The sequence below is a fragment of the Chaetodon trifascialis genome, chromosome 15 (genome assembly GCF_039877785.1).
Source record: "Chaetodon trifascialis isolate fChaTrf1 chromosome 15, fChaTrf1.hap1, whole genome shotgun sequence".
In the NCBI taxonomy this organism is placed as follows: Eukaryota; Metazoa; Chordata; class Actinopteri; order Chaetodontiformes; family Chaetodontidae; genus Chaetodon; species Chaetodon trifascialis.
In genome coordinates, this window is record NC_092070.1 from 3,853,494 (window position 1) to 3,874,296 (window position 20,803).

Sequence of the window (20,803 nt, forward strand, 5' to 3'; positions counted from 1 at the left end):
GATGATTAGGCAGAAACAAGCTGCAGGTGTGCCAGGAGAGTCAGCGCTCCTGGAGATCGCTCCGCCCCCCCGTCACTCGCACTACCGGAGGGAGAGAGAGAGAGAGTGTCAGTGTGAGCAAAACCAAAAACATATAACAGAAAAACAGAGCCACAACACTCAGTTAACTAATGCTGATCCAGTGCTCATCCCACTAGAGCGTCACTGGTCTCAGGTGTATTTGTGTGTGTGCAGGTGTCTTCCTGGTGCCTTACTTACTCTTTGCTGTGCTGTGTGGCCTGCCACTCTTCCTGATGGAGACTGCAATTGGCCAGTACACACAGGAGGGCGCCATCACCAGCTGGAACAAGCTCTGCCCCCTGGCAAAGGGTAATCACATTATTTCTAATTAAGTCACTGTTAACAAAAAGTGTTTCACAAACTCTGTGGGTTTGTGAATTTGAAATACTGTATGTCTTCTCTGTCTGTGTGTGGCTAAATACATACATTGAGCATTTAATCTGATAACAGCCAAAATGGACTCGAACTGAACTGTGAACATTGTTAGTTGGTGTTTTAGTGAGATGACAAAAATATAAAATATCACCAGCCTTTTTTTTTTTTTAAATTGAAATTAAGTTTTTTGTGTTAAATTCTTAACAAACAAACAAACAAACAAAGGTCTAAAAACCTGGCTCTAATCTTGCTGTGGGGACAAAAATGCTGCTCGAAGCTTGAACCTTGAACCTTACTCTCCCAACACCAATCAGGGACAGTATTCACACTTTTCTCATGGTTCTGTAGGTGTCATATAAGAGACAAGACACTGCTTGTATGCAGAGCAGGAGAGGATATAAAGTAAGGAATTTCTAGTTTTCCTGTTCCAAGGTGCAAAACAAAAAGAATGACTGATGGAACATTCACTGGGGGTCCCACTTTGAAATCCCTGCTCCAGCAGATCTAAGGGTAGCCATAATAATGATAGTGAATTCTGGAGATAGACGAGGGGGATGAGCTTAAACTGGGTTGTTTTGGCTGTTGTCTCCCTCCAGGGACGGGGTATTCATTGATAGTTGTCCAGCTGTATTCCAGACTCTACAGCATTGTCCTGGCCTGGGCCTTCATCTACCTCATCTACTGCTTCAGAGACCCTCTGCCCTGGACCACCTGCAACAATCCCTGGAACACAGGTCAGTGCGGTATGAGGGTGGGTAGATGTATAGCAAATTAAAAGAATCTCAGCACTTTTTTTTTATTAATTCATGATATGAGTCTTAGCACATTTCAGACATGCTCCCCTTTACATTAATGTGATGTTGGTTTGATATTTGAATACATGCCCTGGTCACTTGCATGTAAAGTCATGATGGCAGTCTAAGTAGGTCGGACCTTTCAATGCGGCTTAAGTTTGATTTGAATGTAAAGGCTGCAGCAGCATAAGGCAAAATATGCAGATAGAAACGTTTGTCATGTACCACCATGTAAGGTCACTGTGATAAATTTACTGCTTAGTCTTCATCTCTTCTGAACAAAGAACTGCACATATAAAGTTATAAAGTTCAGAAAAAATAATAGTTGGAGAACACATTTAAATTTTTTACTAAATATAAAGGCCTGATATCCTCACACAGGTGGTTCAAAACTGAAAGATGGCATGGTTGAAATTCTAGTTTCTCCTGTCCTTGATAACAACTGTTTTTTTGAAACTTGTGTTTTTTGCTCACTTCTTTTCAGTGATGCTGCATGCCATCTGATCTCTGATCTGATATTAGAGCGAATGTAACCTTTGGCCATGAAGCTATTTTGGTTTCTTATTTATTATCTATTCCAGATTCTTTTTTTTTTTTAACATTTATCATTAACCTATGATGGACTTGCACAATCTATGTTTAAACGTGAGCCTCCAGTTTTCAATTAATAAATGACCTTTTTCTGGTTGAGGAATTAGGGTTATCAGACCATATCTCATGACTGTTGCCATCTCCTTTCTATCCATGCATTCTTTAAAGGTCCCATACAGTGGCGGCTGGTCAATAGAGGGCGCTAGAGCACCGCCCCTCCCATGAAATATTTACTCTTTTATATATTTACCAAGATCAACCATGAATCAATAAAACCTAACAAATACAAAATAAATAAACAAAAATACATCGTGTTTTTACTTGCAATGGTGTAGTGGTACCCGCCACACTGCCGGCAACCATTAAATGCCTCCGACTTTAGGCTAGACTTGCAATTTGCCATTCGATATAAAGCCCTCCTCCTCAAGGGCGCCGGTAAAACCAGAGTCTATGAGAGCTAGCAAACTTATTTATTGTTTACGAGCAAAGACAGCTTTTCATTGGCGCATGAAAATTCCCTTCCAGTTCACACCTCTGTGCGCCCAGACCAATGGCATTGTTTTCCATTTTTTTAATGTTAGCGTGATTGGACAATTCATTGAATCGATCACATCCATCAGCAAGCATCGCACCACAGCTGTAACTACTTCCAGAGAAGAGAAAAGATGACTAGTGGAGACTGCGAAGGAAGGATGGCAACTGTGGTGAAGGAAAACTCAATTGTTTCTCTGCATGAAACTCCATTTTTTTCATCAGTCAGATATGGACAAGAAAAGAATCAGAATCAGAAATCAGAATCAGAATCAGAATCAGAATCAGAATCAGAAAAAGCTTTATTGCCAAGTTCGATTTTACACGTACGAGGAATTTGCTTTGGTGAGGTTGGTGCATGACACATCTATTAAAAAGAAGCTATCAGAACAGTAAAAAATATAACAGTAAGTAAATAATATAAAAATAAGTAAAATATATAACAATATTAGAAACTGTCATAGTAAGTAAAAAATCTAACTGTATAAATATATGTACATAAGTCAGTTTTGTTTTTTGGGGTTTTTTTTTCCAGAGGCACAGTCTGTTTTTTTCGAAAGGAAGTCCAAGCAGAGCGTTAATTTAACGCATATAGTTATGGCAATGTCAATGACAAGTAGGGTCAGAGGTGGAGTGTGTCAAGGGGGTTCCGGGCCTTCTTAATAAGGCTGACAGCAGACAGGAAAAAACTATTCTTGTGGTGTGAGGTTTTGGTCCTGATGGACCGCAGCTTCCTGCCAGAGGGGAGTGTCTCAAAGAGTTTATGTCTGAGGTGGGAGGGATCAACCACAATCGTTCCTGCACTCCTCAGCGTCCTAGAGGTGTACAGGTCCTGGAGAGGCGGGAGATTGTAGCCAATCACCTTCTCTGCAGACCGAATGACATGCTGCAGTCTGCCCGTGTCCTTGGCAGTGGCAGTAGCGTACCAGATGGTAATGGAGGAGCTGAGGATGGACTCAATGATGTCTGTGTAGAAGTGCACCATCATTGTCTTTGGCAGACTGAATTTCTTCAGCCGCCGTAGGAAGTACATCTTCTGCTGTGCTTTCTTGATGAGGGAGCTGATGTTCGGCTCCCACTTGAGGTCCTGGGAGATGATAGTTCCCAGGAAGTGGAAAGACTCCACAGTGTCAATAGTGGAGTCACAGAGGGTGATGGGGGCAGGTGAGGCTGAGTTCTTCCTGAAGTCCACAATCATCTCCACCGTCTTTAGAGCATTGAGCTCTAGGTTGTTCAGATTGCACCAGGTTGCCATTTGATCAACCTCCCACCTGTAGGCGGACTCGTCGCCATCCGAGATGAGTCCGATGAGGGTGGTGTCATCTGCAAACTTCAGGAACTTGACAGACTGGTGACTGGAGGTGCAGCTGTTGGTGTACAGGGAGAAGAGCAGTGAGAAAGAACACAGCCCTGAGGGGATCCATTGCTGATGGTCTTAGCATCAGAGATGTGTTTCCCCAGCTTCACACACTGTTTCCTGTCAGACAGGAAGTCTGTAATCCACCTGCAGGTGGAGTCAGGCACGCTCAGCTGGGAGAGCTTCTCCTGAAGCAGGGTTGGGATGATGGTGTTAAAGGCAGAGCTGAAATCCACAAACAGGATCCTGGCATAGGTTCCTGCGGAGTCCAGGTGCTGGAGGATGAAGTGGAGGGCCAGGTTGACTGCATTGTCTACAGACCTGTTGGCTCTATAGGCAAACTGCAGGGGGTCCAGGAGAGGGTCGGTGATGTCCTTGATGTGTGAGAGCACAAGGCACTCAAAGGACTTCATGACCACAGAGATCAGAGAGGTCAGGGCGACGGGTCTGAAGTCGTTAAGTCCTGTGGTCCTTGGCTTCTTGGGAACAGGGATGATGGTAGAGGACTTGAAGCAGGCTGGCACGTGACATGTCTCCAGTGAGGTGTTAAAAATGTCTGTGAACACTGGAGACAGCTGATCAGCACAGTGCCTCAAGGCGGATGGGGAGACAGAATCTGGTCCAGCTACTTTCCGGGGGGTCTGTCTCCTGAAGAGTTTGTTGACGTCCCTCTCATGAATGGAAAGAGTCATCACTGAGGTGGGTGGTGAAGGGGAGGGGGGGTCCTTTAGGGTTGGAATTGGTGGAGGTGACTGGAGCTGGAGCTGTTGGGAGGTGTCGTGGTGGTGGATGGTTGCTGGACTGTCCCTTTGTCTTTCAAAGCAGCAGTAGAACTCATTCAGGTCATTGGCTAGGCATCGATCGTTGTTGGAGTTGGGGGCTTTAGGCTTGTAGTTGGTAATTTGCCTAAGCCCTTTCCAGACAGACACAGAGTCATTAGCTGAGAAGTGGTGTTGGAGCTTCTCAGAGTACAGTCATTTAGCCTCTTTCACTGCCTTGCTAAACTCTTTGAATCTGTCTTTGTCCCCACTCCTGAAGCCTCTTTGTTACAACCCTCTGATGGAAAAGACTAGGGATAAAGGGAAGCAACACGGTGCCGTGATGTTAAAGAGCAAAAAAACACTGTTTATTGTTTAAACCCACAAAAAAAAACAAAAGACAGCAAAAACCACAAGCAATGAATAACAAAGGGAGAGGGCGGCGGGTGGCGGCAAATCATAAAACAAACAAAAATCAGCTACGCCTATCCCCAAAACTAACTACCATACAAAGAAAAAGTTAAAAAAGGAATTGATCTATTTACAATGTTTCTAACCTCGACAAAAACACAGAGGAACAGCCACCCATAAACCTAGTGTGCTAACAGGAAAGTTACCTGTGGTGTGGTGCACGGTGATGTGTGAAAAACTAACTATAGCCCAGCTCCCGAAACCTAGTGCCTCAGTGCAATTAACCTCACTAAACTCACTGGTAGACATAAAAACAAAACAGGATCTACACAGGACTTGCAAGCACTAACAATTTTACATTCTTTCGAAGAGGCACAACGAGGCGAACTGATCACTGAATCACAGCCGCCCCGGGCAGCGACGACACACACTTTTTATAATGTGCGGTAGTGCCCGTATTGGAGCGGGCGCTGATGAATGGAGGGAGGAGAGACCAGGTGGAACCACGGGATTGGGCAGTACACTCAGCGAGGGCACAGGTCCGGGACTGTTGGGAGGTGTCTTTGAATCAGGAGCCGCCGCGAAAGGGATTCCCCGATGACATCACGGTTCCCACTGCAGAACTGGAGATACTTATGAATGAATGGCTTAGTTAAATGCAGTCAAGCACATAACGCCCGTAACACACTTCCTTTGTCAACCTTAGCTGTCTGAGTCTGGCTGTGAACCAGGGTTTGTCATTGTCTGTCCGTGGCGCCATCTTGAGCGGATCTTGAGGGTGAAGGATTTGGGTCCCGACTGTCCAGATTTAAACATTTCGTAGCAGACTATTCATACACACTAATCCATGCTTGGACTATACGCACAGCGCATTAAAAAAAAGATACTCACAGTGCATGCACTCTCGGGACTCAGGAGACTGCAAGATCGACATGGCCAGCAACTGCAACTCCATCATTTCATTAAGGCAATTACCGTTCAGTCGTCAAGTGATGATTGAGTGTGTTATTAAATGGTGAGTTGTGTTATGTTGTGCTCTCCGAATGTTGAATTGTAAATAGTTGTATTGATTCCATATTGCCTGCCGAATACTGTATATACTGAACATGTTCTGTTAAGATTTGTTTAATTACAATTTTGATGATAGTATAATTTGATTTGATTTGATTATTGCTATGGCATCCATGGGGCCTATAAATTGTAGACTGACTCAGCACCCAAGTTCACCACAGAAACACCAATGATGATCCAGAAAGAAGGATGAGGAGGATCCAGAGACAGTATATCACATGTAGAGCGCTCCCCCCACTCTAGAAAGCCGCTCCTGTTTATGTAAACAACCAAGACGTTCGGACTTGTGCATGACGTGGTGAAATCAGGAGACGCACTAAAGTGGAAATACGCCATTTACATGTTTTCATTACATGCCCATATAATTTCTTGGGGTAGGAATTATGTTTCGTTTGGGTGGCAATGCTTGTTAAGGCTTTTAGCTGAGTATCTCCCCGTCAGTCTGGTATGCTACAAGTTAGGATTGGCGCTTCCTCGTGTGAGCATTGACCATCTGAACTGCGGGCATCTCACACTGCCCCCTGTACAGGGGGCACTCGTATGGAACAGGTTTTAAAATATCGAAGTTCCAAAAACAATTGAAAGACATTGTTTGACTAACCATTCAGAAGCGTCCTGCTGAATTCTCTGAGTCTGAGGTTCTGCAGGAGCCTCCCCCTCCCTTCAGAATCTGAGGTTCGAACATGTACGTTTGAACTACTGAAGAACTAGGTGTGTTCATTGCCACCATGTCCGCTACATGAGTCTAAGCTCTACCTGTGGTAACGTTGTAGACTTTGCTTTGACTCATTCAAAACAAACACCTAAAATAAAACATAAAACATGTTTTATGGAATTCATAGGCATATGTAACTTATTGAAAAAGCTTCATAATATGGGACCTTTAAACATGAGTAATAGATGTAATAGATTCTATGAGGGTGCAAATGCACAACTTCAAAGACATCTTCAGAAATCAGGGGGCCTCATTTTTTATATGTTCCATAAATGTGCTACATTTAAACTTTAACACTGAAATTTCGATGTATTTAATTTAGTGCTGTCAATCGATTAAAATATTTAATTGCAATTAATCACATGAATGTCACAGTTAACTCGCGACACATTAATCACGCATTTTCACCTATTCTAAATGTCCCTTGAATTATCATTTTAATACTGTTATCAACATGTAAAAGTGGTTAGGCTTGCTTTGTGTGTAGTGTTATATTTCACACTAACATTCTCACTTTGCGCAGTCATTCACATTTGAATGAATCAAATCTTACACAATTTAACACTGTCAATAAACAGATGACAAAAAAATAAATACTTGGTTAAAAAAAAAACATTCAACAACCCTTTTTAAGGGATCAAAACAGGGTGAAGTGCACATCATTGTAAACTAGGACTATAGTGCAGTTAAACCATGCCCTAAACTTTCCTTTCTTAAGTTTTCTTTGAACATAATAGCATCCATATGCCTCTGTCGAAAACCATCCATTGTCGCCTGGTTTTGACAAGGAGGTGGCAGAGAATTCACATTCGCCATGTGTTTGGCCATCAAGTGGTATTTCAGACTGGATGTGCTACGATGATAATTCAGTTCACACCAACAATACACACAGATAACTTTGGTCTTGTCAGTCGACCCATCTGGCAACTTTTTGAAACTAAACTTTCCATTTAGAATCTTGTTCGCAACCAATTCAGCGTTTCACGCTTGACATCCACACAAACCGGTAGCCTACAGCTAGCGAGCAGACAAGACTAAACACGTGCGTGGGGCGTGCCTATTGTTTTGTTTCCGGTTTACATTCGGATCCTGTAGTTTTTCTTATGTTACTAGCAGTGGCCACAGCTTATAAAAAACTACAAGTTCACTAGGTCACAAAGAGTGTTAATCTCGTGACAAAAAAAATGACGGCATTAAAATTGATTTGCATTAACGCGTTATGCGATATTTTTGACAGCACTAATTTAATTTACTATAAAAGGATGCAATTTAATTAGCAATATTACTGGTGTTGATACCAGCTATGTTATGAGATGCGATTCTTTCTTTCTCTGTTTTTTTTTCTTTTGTTCAGTTTCTGTTTTCAAACCACTTTTTCCTGCATCTGATGAAGCTACCTCTGGCCAGACTCATATACATGTACATTCTATCAAGTTGCTCACTGAGAATTTTAAGTCTTTTTTATTTATCTTAAGATACATTGTGTCTAGATGTTAAGAACTGACTAATTAAGAGACTTTCTCAGCTAGAATTTATTTTATTATTATTATTATTAATATTATTATTATTTCTTCCCTGTGTTTTATTTGCATCTTCTCTCACTTTGAATTTGAAGAATTTCCATTTTTGACTTTTGAATAGTAAACTTCTATGATCCACTGTATTGTTATTTAAATTCCAATATCTTCTGACAGTTGATTCGGATTCTTTAGAACCCTTCAATCAAAAACATGATTCTATGATGAGACAGCTGAGCGTGAGAATGAGAAACAACTGAAAGCTGTAATCTTGTGGTGACAATAACCATAATAAATTCTTGACTGAAAACACCTGCGTCCATATGTAGCTTTTGACACTGAGTTCATGAATCTCCAAGCATTTGAAAGCAACAGGTGATCACATATAAATGACAATGGTTTAAAACCAAATGAGTTTGTAGATTTAGGAGGCCATCGATCTACTTCATTGTCTGGAGCATCACTGAAGACTCCTCTGATGATTAAAAAAAAGAAAGGTTCTTTGTACATTCTTTTAAAGACAGTTTTAAAGACAGTTTAGACCATAAACATTGCAAATAGTAAATAGCCCTACCCTAACCTTAAAGATATTTTGGTTCATTCAAATTTAAACAAACCGACACAAACTGGGGAAGCGCGCCGAGGCTCGGCGGGTGGTTTTATTTCTCTGCCCCACATTTTTAACCCTCATGCCAGAGTAGGCATCAACCTGTGGCAGGCCTTCAAACCCTCAACAACCAATGTTATATATGCAATTAGGTGCAAGGCCTGCCACAAATTGTATGTGGGGCAGACTAGACACTCAATTGTAACTAGAATAAAACAACACTTTTACATCATGAACAACGGGAGTGGCACCAGTGTCCTGTATGCACATTTTAAACTCCATGGCCAACACAATGCCCAGAGCATGGGCCTGGAAAGCAGAAGGGATTGGACCACGGGCCAGAGACAGGCGGCGGAGAGGAAATGGATTCATCTACTAAAGACCATAGATCCCACTGGGTTAAATGAAAATTCTGATGAGTCCATTTCCACTTGATAACAAACCTTTTTTACAGCATTTACTAGAAGTGCTCACCTCCTTACTTTCCAGGGTCTCTTCTCCCACAGGTTGCTGACAGGGCTCCGGCTGTGGCGATCCATGAATGAAATATTCTTCTTTACATGTCCTCTGCTTTCCATCTACTTTTATTGTCATTTTACCTTGGCTAACTTTTTAACTTCTTTTCTTAAATTATTTTAGTACCTATTATTGATATATTTATTCTACTTATATGTATGGATATATATGTGTTTAGATTAGATGTGTGAATGTGTGCAGATATGTATGTGTAGGGGTGCTGAAATGTGTATATGTGTGTGTGTGTGTGTGTGTGTGTGTGTGTGTGTGTGTGTGTGTGTGTGTGTGTGTGTGTGTGTGTTTATTTATATAGGTGCACATTCTTAAGTATAGTTTTAATTTTCCTCTTTTACATGTACATATATATCATTCTTATTAGTTCTTATTAAAATTTACAAAAGGATTACTTCCTCATAAAGAGGCCTCTCGCCGCAGCCTGAGCCCTAATTAATCCCTGCTATTAATAAAATGTGTTTTACAAAACCTTGGGAAATTTGGTGTCATTTTTATTGCTATCATTAAAACATCTTTTAGCAAAGAGCAAGCTTCTTTTAGAATTTGTTTTTTTTTTTCAAAATGTAAGGTTTTAGACAAAGAACAATAGTATTATGCATGATTTTATTCTTAACCCTGTGTATATATATGTGTGTTTTTCTCTTAATTAACAGTTGTTTTTTAGCACTTGCATATATTGTGTGATTTTTAACAGCACTTTTTTGAAAGCACTTATTTTATGTTTTTAGCACTTATGTTTTACTAACCCCGCTTGTTTTATGTCTGACTCCTTACATTCACATCTTAGCACTTATTATTATTTATTCTTTTATTACATTGTACAAAGCTTGCTCTTTAATTAAGTAATGACAGCCTTAAATGTTACAGCAGGGACCCTGGAGAGAGAAGGGGGACTTTGATAAACACACAAGGTCCCGTGGCCGGCCTGTACCGTGGCCCAATCCACCAAGCACATTTTATCCTACATCAAACTGGGGCAGTCTTTTAAGTATTTCCAAGGATCAAAGATCCTTTGAGCCCCCGAGAGCCCGTGCCCCTCGGAGTGCTCCCCCAAGAACACTGCGCCCTCATCCAAACCTAACCCAATAATTTGAACCATGAGAAAAATTCATTGTATGCCCCGACCAAGATTTCCAAAATTTTTCATCATTACTCCATGATAGAGTTTTTTGTAAGAAATCTATACCTGCATGAAGTCTACTCAAGCGCATAACTGCCTTCCTTCATGTGCTATCACGTGTCAAATCATCTGTCACTAGTAGTTTCTTCCCTTTCAGGATCCCACTATTATGACAAATCTTCCAGATTCTGTTTCACAAAGATCACATTGTGTACTGCACAATAACAGGCTGAGTTGCATTTTCATTGGGCACCCCAACTCTTTGCAACATGCTAACATGCTAAGAAAGCCCACTATTTCCTACAGGTGTGGGCAATGCCACAAGTTTGATATCACCTCTGATGTCCTCTGTAGGTGTCTCTCATTTCATACAGACGGAGGTTCCATCCCTTGCTGTATGGTTTGTAGGTCTTTTGTGCGCTTGGATAGGTTTTGCTCAAGAGTAGTGAAGCACTTTGTCAACTCAACCACCACTTTCAGGATATCAGCGTTTGAAATGTTGTTAGGTACTATTCCGTTTACTCACATTGTTCTTTTTTTTCAAAACTTAGGCACAGTGGGCATAATGTTTGGTTTAGCTGTCTGTTTTTGACATAGTACATCTTACAATTTGGAAACTCACCACACACCAACCTCATATGTCGCCATCTTCAGTGAAGAAACAAATATTGTGCAAACAAAGAAAATTCCACTTCTACAATTTTTTTGCTCATACAAAATCACTTATGCATCTTTTCTTTATGGTACTTTGATTTCTCAATTTTGTCTTGAAGACACAGGCTGCTAATCATTGGAATATTCATTAATTTAAATGCCAAAAAAAAGAAGTTCTGCTAAGACTGAAAATAAGAGCCAAATTACATCACATTCTGATGACAATTTCCATTACGTGATGCATTATGATGATTAACATTTAATCACTGTGATCATTTCCCTTCCTATCAACAGACAGATGTGTGGACCTCACCTCAACAAACGGGACTGCAATACACAGCAGCAACCTGACAGGAAACTGGACATCTGGAAATCTCACCAAGTCTTCCGTCTCTGAGTTCTGGGAGTGAGTCAATTTTGTCACATCAAACTCGTGCTAAATTACATAGGGCAGCAGCAATCTTTTCATGTCAAATATGGTAATTCTTCATGCATGTAACCTTCACTGACTGTGTGGTGTTCCCATACAGGAGAGGGGTGTTGTCCATGTCTGGGGGAATAGAGGAGATTGGTACAGTCAGGTGGGAGCTGCTGCTGTCTCTCCTGGCCTGCTGGGTGGCTTGCTACTTCTGCATCTGGAAAGGGGTCCATTCCACAGGAAAGGTCTGTGAACATTGTCATGAAAATTCAGGGGCCAACCAGTCTCTTATCCAAATTAAATGAAATTTCACACTTTCTTTGATCTCATTTGGGAAAATTCAATTTTTACACTTTATTTTCATTACACACACACACACACACACACACACACACACACACACACACACACACACACAGTGCCCTGTAGAGGTGAACTAGCACCTCTATAGTCCACAATTAATAAATGAATTAACATGGACTGAATTGCTCTTTAATGATTTTGACTGTAAAACTTCAAACCTGAAAATTCAATTCAATTCAATTCAATTCAATTTATTTGTATAGCGCCAAATCACAACAGAAGTTGTCTCAGGACACTTTCCATATAGAGCTGGTACAGACCAAGCTCTTTTATCTACAGAGAACCAACAAGGTTCTCTCAGCAAGCTGAGTAACACCCCAACTGTCACAAGTACTAAAAGAGAATGCAGGAAGGCTGAATGTAAATGGAGAAAGTCGTCTCGTTCTTCCCATTGTCCCAACATGAAATGAAAGCAGCATTACCTTTTGATTTTGTCTATGTTACTGACGGCATTGCAGAAGGACAGCTGAAGTCTTGTACTTGTTGTACTTGAAACTTTACTACTACTACTTGAAACCTACAGCACTACTCAAAGAAGTAACCGACATTAACAGGAGAGTAGCAGCAGCATTTCTCTCACCTAATGCAGTACTTGCATATAACCAGCAATATGCCAAATAATCACTGAAATTTTAGGCGGTGTACGTCACGGCTGTGTTCCCCTATGTGACACTGGTCATCCTGCTGGTCAGGGGGTTGACTCTGCCAGGAGCCTGGCAGGGTGTGGTCTACTATCTGTATCCAGATTTCTCTCGTCTGGCAGATTTTCAGGTGAGACACCTTGGATTAATCTTTGCAGCTTTACAGTGTCTGGTTTGTTCTTTTTATTGTTGAAGTGTAAGTGTCCCACCCACCTGGGCCAATTATCACTGGAGATGAGTGAATTACATGCAATTTTTCATCTTTGTTAATCAGGTGTGGATGGAGGCTTGTACTCAGGTCCTCTTCTCATATAGTATTGCAACAGGAAGCATGATCACACTGGGCAGCTACAACAAAGTCAAGAACAACTGTTACAGGTAAGCCATTTGATCAGTAGTTCCACTAATGTTCAACACACTCCAGGCTTCTTGTTGGTATTGTTAATTCAGTGATGGGTTTGCCATGTACTGCTCTGAATCAGGGATTGGAAAGATTCCGCAACATAATTTCTCAAGTCTTTTCTCTTGTGAACCAAAAGATTCAGGTTCAAAACGACCCTAAAAAACATAGATCTACCAAAGGGTGTCATTTTTACATCATTCAAACCATTTTGAACACCACCCAGGTTTTGGAAGTTAACAGTCGGCTCTGTGACAATGCAGGAGCTCTGCAGAGGGAGAGAAGGTGGTTGGGAGAGTCTTTCAAACATGGTCATCAAATACTTTTTTGCATCTCCAAAGTAAAGACATCACAGGAGAACCATAGGGCTGACATACACAGCTGATCCCCAGGCATGAGCAGATCTAGTCACAAAGTAATTAAAATACGCTATATGCATGCCATCTGTGGCATGTGAGAGGGGCTGCTGCTTAAAGACCAGTGAACATTGAATCAAAAACTCTGCATCTGGAGGGGAAGGCTGAGATACTGCTCTTAATTTTAGAAACGTCTGAAGACTCATCTGAGTCTGGTTCATCTTAGTTTGCCAGATCATACTGTTACGCAGGACTAATTGTGTGGACCAAGTGCAAAACACAGAAGCTGAGGCAGGGAGTAGATGTGGGAGTTTGGTAACATTCAAATAATAATTTGCTGGCAACAAAATCACTTGACCAGGGGAGAGCAGAAGATGAGCAGTGCACCTTTGAGTGAACCAGGCAAGGCAGATAAAATGGCAAGCAAAGACTGAGCAGAGGCTGCAGGCACAGAGAAACAAGAATTAGCGAGAGTTTCATCAAACAAAGATATTCCCAAGGCTGGAATCAGACTAACTGTGTAGCTGACTCTTTGGACTGGCAGTGTGGTGGAGTTGAAGCCTGTTGAAATCTGATGTTTTAGATTGGAGATGATAAGCATCTGGCCAGTCGGATTAGGCAGGGGATGTGAGAATAAATAAATTTCAGATTACATATATACAGTATAGATAGATAGATAGATAGATAGATAGATAGATAGATAGATAGATAGATAGATAGATAGATAGATAGATAGATAGATAGATAGATAGGACACTTTCCATATAGAGCTGGTACAGACCAAGCTCTTTTATCTACAGAGAACCAACAATTCCCCCATGAGCAAGCACTTGGCGACAGTGGCGAGGAAAAACTTCCTTTTAATAGGCAGAAACCTCGAGCAGAACCAGACTCTGGGTGGGCGGCCATCTGCCTCGACCAGTTGGGTTGGAGAGGGAGAGCAAGAGAGAGAGAGTGAGACAGACAGAGAGAGACAGACAGAAATGCAGTCAGAGAGAGAGAGAGACAGAGAGACAGAGAGACAGACATGCAGTCACAGTAACAGTGACAGTGGATGTAATAACAGCAGTAGCAGTTGCAGTGGATGTCAGGCAGGGCCAAGGCAGGAGACGCAGCTGCAATCCACAATCCAGATTCAGCCACTGTCCATGGGAACCTGCAAGACGACAAAGCACAGAGACTCCGGGGAAGGAGCTAAGTTAGTAACACGCTGTGGTAGGACATGACATGAAAGCGTGCAGATGGAGAGGGACAGAAGGACAGAGGAGCTCGGTGTATCTTTGGAGGTCCCCGACAGTCTAATCCTATAGCAGCATAACTAGGGGCTGGTCCAGGACCAGCCTGAGCCAGCCCTAACTATAAGCTTTAACAAAGAAGAAAGTTTTAAGCCTACTCTTAAATGTAGAGACAGTGTCTGCCTCCCAGACAAAGACTGGAAGATGGTTCCACAGGAGAGGAGCTTGATAGCTAAATGCTCTGACTCCTGTTCTGCTTTTTGAGACTTTAGGAACCATAAGTAGACCTGCATTCTGGGAACGCAGTGTTCCAGTGGGGCAATAAGGTACTATGAGCTCTTTAAGATAAGAAGGTGCCTGACCATTTATGGCTTTGTAAGTAAGGAGGAGAATTTTAAACTCTATTCTAAACTTTACAGGGAGCCAGTGCAGAGTGGCTAGTATTGGAGAAATATGATCTCTCTTCCTGGTTTTTGTCAGAACACGTGCTGCAGCGTTCTGGAGCAACTGGAGAATATTCAGCAACAAATTTGGGCAGCCTGATAGTAAAGAATTGCAATAATCCAGCCTGGAGGTTACGAATGCATGGACTAGTTTTTCTGCATCATTTTGAGACAAAATATGCCTGATTTTTGCGATATTACGTAGGTGAAAAAAGGCAGTCGATCTGATCTACATGGCAAATGAAAAAAATTCAAGGATGCTCGACAATCTGAGGCCTAACAGTAGGACAGTCAAGACACTGTAAGTGCATTCTCCCACATAATCCTGCTCTGTATGCTAAGCTCTGTGTGTCTGTATGCAGGGACAGTCTGTGGTTGTGTGCGCTGAACAGCTGCACCAGCTTTGTTGCCGGCTTCGCAGTCTTCTCAGCTCTGGGCTTCATGTCCCACAAACAAGGAATTCCCATCAACTTGGTGGCTGAATCGGGTACATATGTCTTAAAGCTCAACATTATTGTCTCTGTTATGCAGATGATTAAATTTACCCTCACACTTCTGCATAATAATCCAAGTCGGGTGGACAACAATTTTTTAATTTGTCTTCGTCCTCCAGGCCCTGGGCTAGCATTCATAGCTTTTCCTCAGGCTGTAGCCATGATGCCCATACCTCAGCTGTGGGCCGCGTGCTTCTTCATTATGCTCATTCTGCTGGGACTGGACACAGTGGTAAGATAAAGAGAACACACAACATACTACTGTGTTGTGTTCATTGTAAAACCATGGTTTTACAATGAACATGTAAAACTGCAGCTTAGAGTCCATTTGTGGAGAATTTAATATAGTTGTAACAAATCTTTTTCTTTGTATATGTTTTTAGCCATGCTAGCAGCCTGGCTCTAAAATATCTCTGAAATATCTCAACAGCTTTTGGTTGTATTGCCATGACATTTTGTATGGTATGGTAAGAGTAATATTTTGGTTGACTTCACTTTACTTTTGAAAGTAACTGACTAATGAGGCGACTGCTTGATTTTGATAGCCTGACCCTCAAATATTTAATCCTTGATGCCCAAAAAATTTCCTTAAATTTAAGTATGATAAGTCTGAGGTTCTGTTTGATTTCCCATATTCCATCAGCACTGCTGCTGCTCATCTTGGCAGTCTGTCAAATTATATTAAGCAAGCTGCTTGAAACATTTGATGCTAACCTCTGTTTTGATGATCAAATAACAAATGTTGTTCAGTCTTGTTTCTTCCAGGTCAACATAACCTCCAATATTAAGTCATTTTTATCAGTTGCTGATTTGAAAATTTTCACATGCTTTCATGTATTCTCAGCTTGATTATTGCAATGCATGTTAATCAAGTATTAGCCAGGGCTCCTTTCATCATCTCTAGCTGGTACAAAACATGGCCGCTGCAGTCATTTATTCAATTCAATGCAATTTTATTTATATATTTCCAAACAAGCAAACAAAAGTTATGTCATGACACTTTCCATATGGAGCAGGTCTAGACCATACTCTAATTTGCAGAGACCCAGCAATTCCCCTATGAGGAAGCATTTGGTGATGTCAAAGTGAAGAAAAACTTTCTTTTTAACAGGCAGAAACCTTGAACAGAACCAGACACTACGTTGGCAGCCATCTGCCTCAACCAGTTGGGTTTAGAGAGAGAGAGTCAGAGAGCAGATATGCACACCAATGACAGTAATAACAATAACAGCTCTGGCAACAATAGAAATATGGCTAGTAGTATTTGGTAGTATATGTATATGGTATCTGTATGATCGGGTTAGATAACAATGACATATATATAATAACGATAGAAATGCTGCTGAAATTTTGAAGCATTTCTTTGCTTTGGATAATGCACCAGGCATTCCAATGAGACGAAAGAACAAACACTAAGAAAATAAACAGGGTACACACTTTGCTCACTGTATTGGAGGAGAAAAGGGCAGTCAATCATCCGGTATAATTAAAACAGTTACATATGGAGTGATCTTGAAGGCCCAGCCAGGCTCCTCACTCTGCCTGTTTGATGTAATGAGTTGGTAAAATTATCTTCTTCTGTCTGCTTGTGTGTGTTAGTTTACAGGTTTGGAAGCTATAATATCGTCAGTGATTGACATTTTCCCAGGACAGATGCGCAAACCCTGGCGCAGAGAAATCTTCCTCATCTTGTTCTGCTCTGTCTGCTTCATCTTACAGATCCCTCTCACCACTCAGGTACTACACAGGCCTGTGTAATTCTAATAAAAAACACCAGCTAACACTCTCATATTGGAGAAGTACTCTTATTTATTAGAAGTGACACTACATTTATTTACCTGTTCTGTGTTGTCCAGGGAGGAGTGTACCTATTCCAGCTGATTGACTACTATGGTGCAAATGGAGCATGCATATTGTTTGTGTCTCTGATTGAGTGTGTGGCTGTTGGCTGGGCCTTTGGTAAGTGATTACCTGATATAATTGTACTATCCAGCTATCTGTCACTGGTGACCAGGGTTTAAATTACAACCCAGTATCCTAGGAATTCTGTTCATATTTGATGATTGTGCCTAACAATTTATGGATGTGGTGTTTGTTGAAAATCCTCCTGAGTTTTTCAGATACTCCTGCAAAGTAAGGGATGACAGTGTAATTGTGTTCATGGTCCTTTCCTAATCTTTCTGTTCTGTGTCTCTTTGCGATCTCAATGAAGGCCCAGTTTGAGTAACCACACGTTCTGAGTGCTTCCCTCATGTGTTTCTGCTCCTTGCCCTTGGTATATTGTGATGTCTGTGCTTTGTCCACAAACTTGGAGACTTCAGTAGGTAGATTGGTAGACCGTCCCTTGAGCATCTGGTCCATCTTAACTTCAAGTGTGTTGATGGTGAAATTAATCTGTCTCTCTGGTTGAGCAGTTGATACTGAGCTTTTTGGAGAATTCTATCAGCTCTGTGGCCTTTCATGGTGGAACCCAGGTGTAGGCCATAGAGAATGATCCTGTGTTGCCTGCATCTTCAAGTTGAACCACAGATGGTTCCTATAATCCGCAAGTTTTCTGGATGTCCTTTCATATTCCCATACCACTCAAGGGCTGTTCCTCCCAAAGTGCATACCAACATGTCTGTGACGATTCTCATTCATCCAGCTCATGGTACTTCTAAGTGCTTTCCGAGAGCGACTGGACTTGCTTTTAGTTTTAGAAGACATCAAGTGGGTCTACGACCCACCCATTCTCACCCATTAACACCCATTGACCCATCAACACCATGACACCAAGGACTCACATGATAGCTGAGCAGAGCTATGATCCTGCAAGAGGATAAATGCCTGGCACCTTCCACCAGTTAGTTAGAACTGAAGAAACCTCTTGGACAAGAGCCATTATGTCTCGTGGAACCGCAAGCAAGTCCAGTTGCCTTTGGAGAGGACTTAGTTCCATGACCTGGATGAATGAGTATCTTCACAGACATGCTGTTAGATGAATTTTGTTATCTTTAAACAGAGCCAGCCTATAGTTTATTTGCCATAACTGTGTATCTGTAGTTTGCAAGCACAGATATTGTATTAATTGTTTATGAAACATTACAAAATTACAAACATAATTGAACATAATAAAGATTTTGCAGAAGCATCCAATGTCAGAGTTCATGTCTGGCAGGAGAGATGTCAATTTGAGTTCCTCTGCCATAGTTCCTATACCCAGAAATTTTCCTTTTGGAGGTGTTGTACTTTCTGATGTACATTTCCATTCCCTCCTCCCATTTTCACCTCACCTGTCCTCTCTGTCTGAAAGTTCTATGTCAGCTGCACTTCTGATCACATCTATAGTAAGTGTTGGGCTTGGACAAAAGTGTGCTCTTTAACACCTGTTACTGACAAACTGTAATTATCATGCAGGGGCTGAACAGATGTATGATGCAGTTGAAGCCATGACAGGACAGAGGCCGTGGGTTCTGTTCAAACTGTGCTGGCGTTACGTCACCCCTCTGATCACCGTGGTTAGTCACACACTGTTAACAGCTGCAGGAGTCTGATGCAAAGGAGAAATGGAATGAAATGAAGACAACTGTGGTGACGATTAAGGTTTGGCCATTAGCAATCAATAAGAAGGTGGAGAGAGTCTCTGCAGGGCCCATTGTCAAGTGTTAAAGTGTATTCTGTTGACTGTCTTACATAAGGAATTCATACCTAACATATTCTATGAGAGGAAAGATGTTTTGGACTTAATGACAATAAGCTTATTAAACGATTGTTTGGGCAAAAAAAAAAAATCAAAAATACATCATAAGTAATTTGACGAAATTAAGTGAAGGAGACTTCATGTATGACTTTGATGTCCTACTCTGAGGTATTAGTGTTTTTAGTCCTAGGTAGTTCACTTTCAGTGCAGGGATTCTGAGATGCTAAGGAATTTCTGAATAATACATGAATATTGCAACTGTCAGCAACAGATGTTACATCATCATGTCTTGATTTATAAGCAATACAATATCAAGCTACAGTAAAAGGTTTACTTCCATAAAGCTGGATGACATCACCATGTCAGTGTAATCTGTTTGTCTGCAGAATTACTAGTTTGTTTCTTTGCTTGTCCTTCAAGGTTTTCTTCATCTGCACATTTCTGGACTACCAGCCGCTGACATCCGGTGGGGGCTATGTGTACCCAGACTGGGCCTACTATCTGGGCTGGGCCATGGCCTTCTCCTCTGTGGTTCCAGTGCCAATCTGGGCTGTCTACAAGGTCTGCTTCACCGATGGCACCCTCAGACAAGTAAGACCACCAACACATCTGGCTTAGAATTTTTACTCTTTTTGACACCTCAAAATGCACAATGTCAAAATGTCCCTTATTTCTGTCCTCAACAGCGCCTGTCGGTCCTGTGGCATCCTGTTAGAGATCCTGTTGAACCCAAGACAAACAACGAACTCCTAAATGAAACGGAGATGAAACCAGTGTCAGCTCCTTTACCTGACATGTTATAAGTTATTGTCGTTCTTGTCATTACCATAGATATATACAGTAGATGCTGCATTTGTGCTTGTGAGATGGATCGCTACCGCCAGCATCTTACACCAGAGGTGTTCTGAAACGTTCAAAGAGCAGAATGTGCTTGACTTTTGTGGTGCTTTCATATGCTCTGTCAAAAGAAATGCCAAAACAACGCTACAGGGAATAAATATTTCACAAATGAGAATCTTATTCAGCTTTTTATTCCGTGTTACAAACATGTTGAATTTGTTACATCACAATCAGTAAATCTTTCTTTTAAGCTAAAAAAGTTAAGCAACTAACTTGATTCCAAAGCTCTTATGCCAGGTAACGAAAAAAAGATCAACATTTTTATTATGTAATATATCAGTAAGATGCTGGGGATTGAATGTGTCAATCAGCTATGTTGCTGATGTTGTGTATTTTATCATTACCATCATCTACTTTAAAATGTTTAATCTGTTGCAAAGCGCTGACATGACATACAAACATGATAACTCTGCACTCTGTAAATAACAATTATAACGTTATAAGTTGTGGTAATATATTATATATAGCATTATTATTATTATTATTAGTAGTAGTAGTAGTAGTAGTAGTAGTAGTAGTAGTAGTGGTGGTGGTATTATTAGTATTAGTATTATTATTGTATGACACTGTACAGGGGTTTATTCTACAAATTATCATAGTCATATCAATGTCACATTGTACCGTGTAACATGGTCTGTAGAGCTGCTGGTGTATGTCCAAATGGGTTTTGGTGGGCTGGTCTGGCTCAAAAGTCATGGGTCAATGTTTTTTTGTAGTTTGTGTACTCTTTATTTACTTATCAACATGCTCACATGTAGCATGTTACCTGCTGCTTTGTTGCA

The 20,803-nt window shown here is 41.2% G+C and overlaps 1 protein-coding gene across 2 annotated transcripts; it reads left to right on the forward strand.

Annotated features, from left to right (window-relative positions):
* The first annotated feature begins 265 nt into the window (after positions 1-265).
* On the forward strand, positions 266-20,093 carry LOC139343089 (sodium- and chloride-dependent betaine transporter-like). 2 transcript variants are annotated; one of them, XM_070980489.1, is made up of 13 exons: positions 266-369; positions 1,032-1,169; positions 11,387-11,498; positions 11,623-11,755; positions 12,510-12,644; positions 12,789-12,892; positions 15,311-15,435; positions 15,562-15,674; positions 17,042-17,179; positions 17,299-17,401; positions 18,839-18,939; positions 19,542-19,712; positions 19,808-20,093. In XM_070980489.1, the coding sequence occupies exons 1-13, from the start codon at positions 294-296 to the stop codon at positions 19,922-19,924; spliced, it is 1,566 nt and encodes a 521-aa protein (XP_070836590.1). In that variant the 5' UTR covers positions 266-293; the 3' UTR covers positions 19,925-20,093. The 2 variants fall into 2 exon arrangements, with proteins under 2 accessions (XP_070836590.1, XP_070836592.1); XM_070980491.1 differs by having other exon boundaries at positions 19,575-19,712.
* Positions 20,094-20,803: the final 710 nt, after the last annotated feature.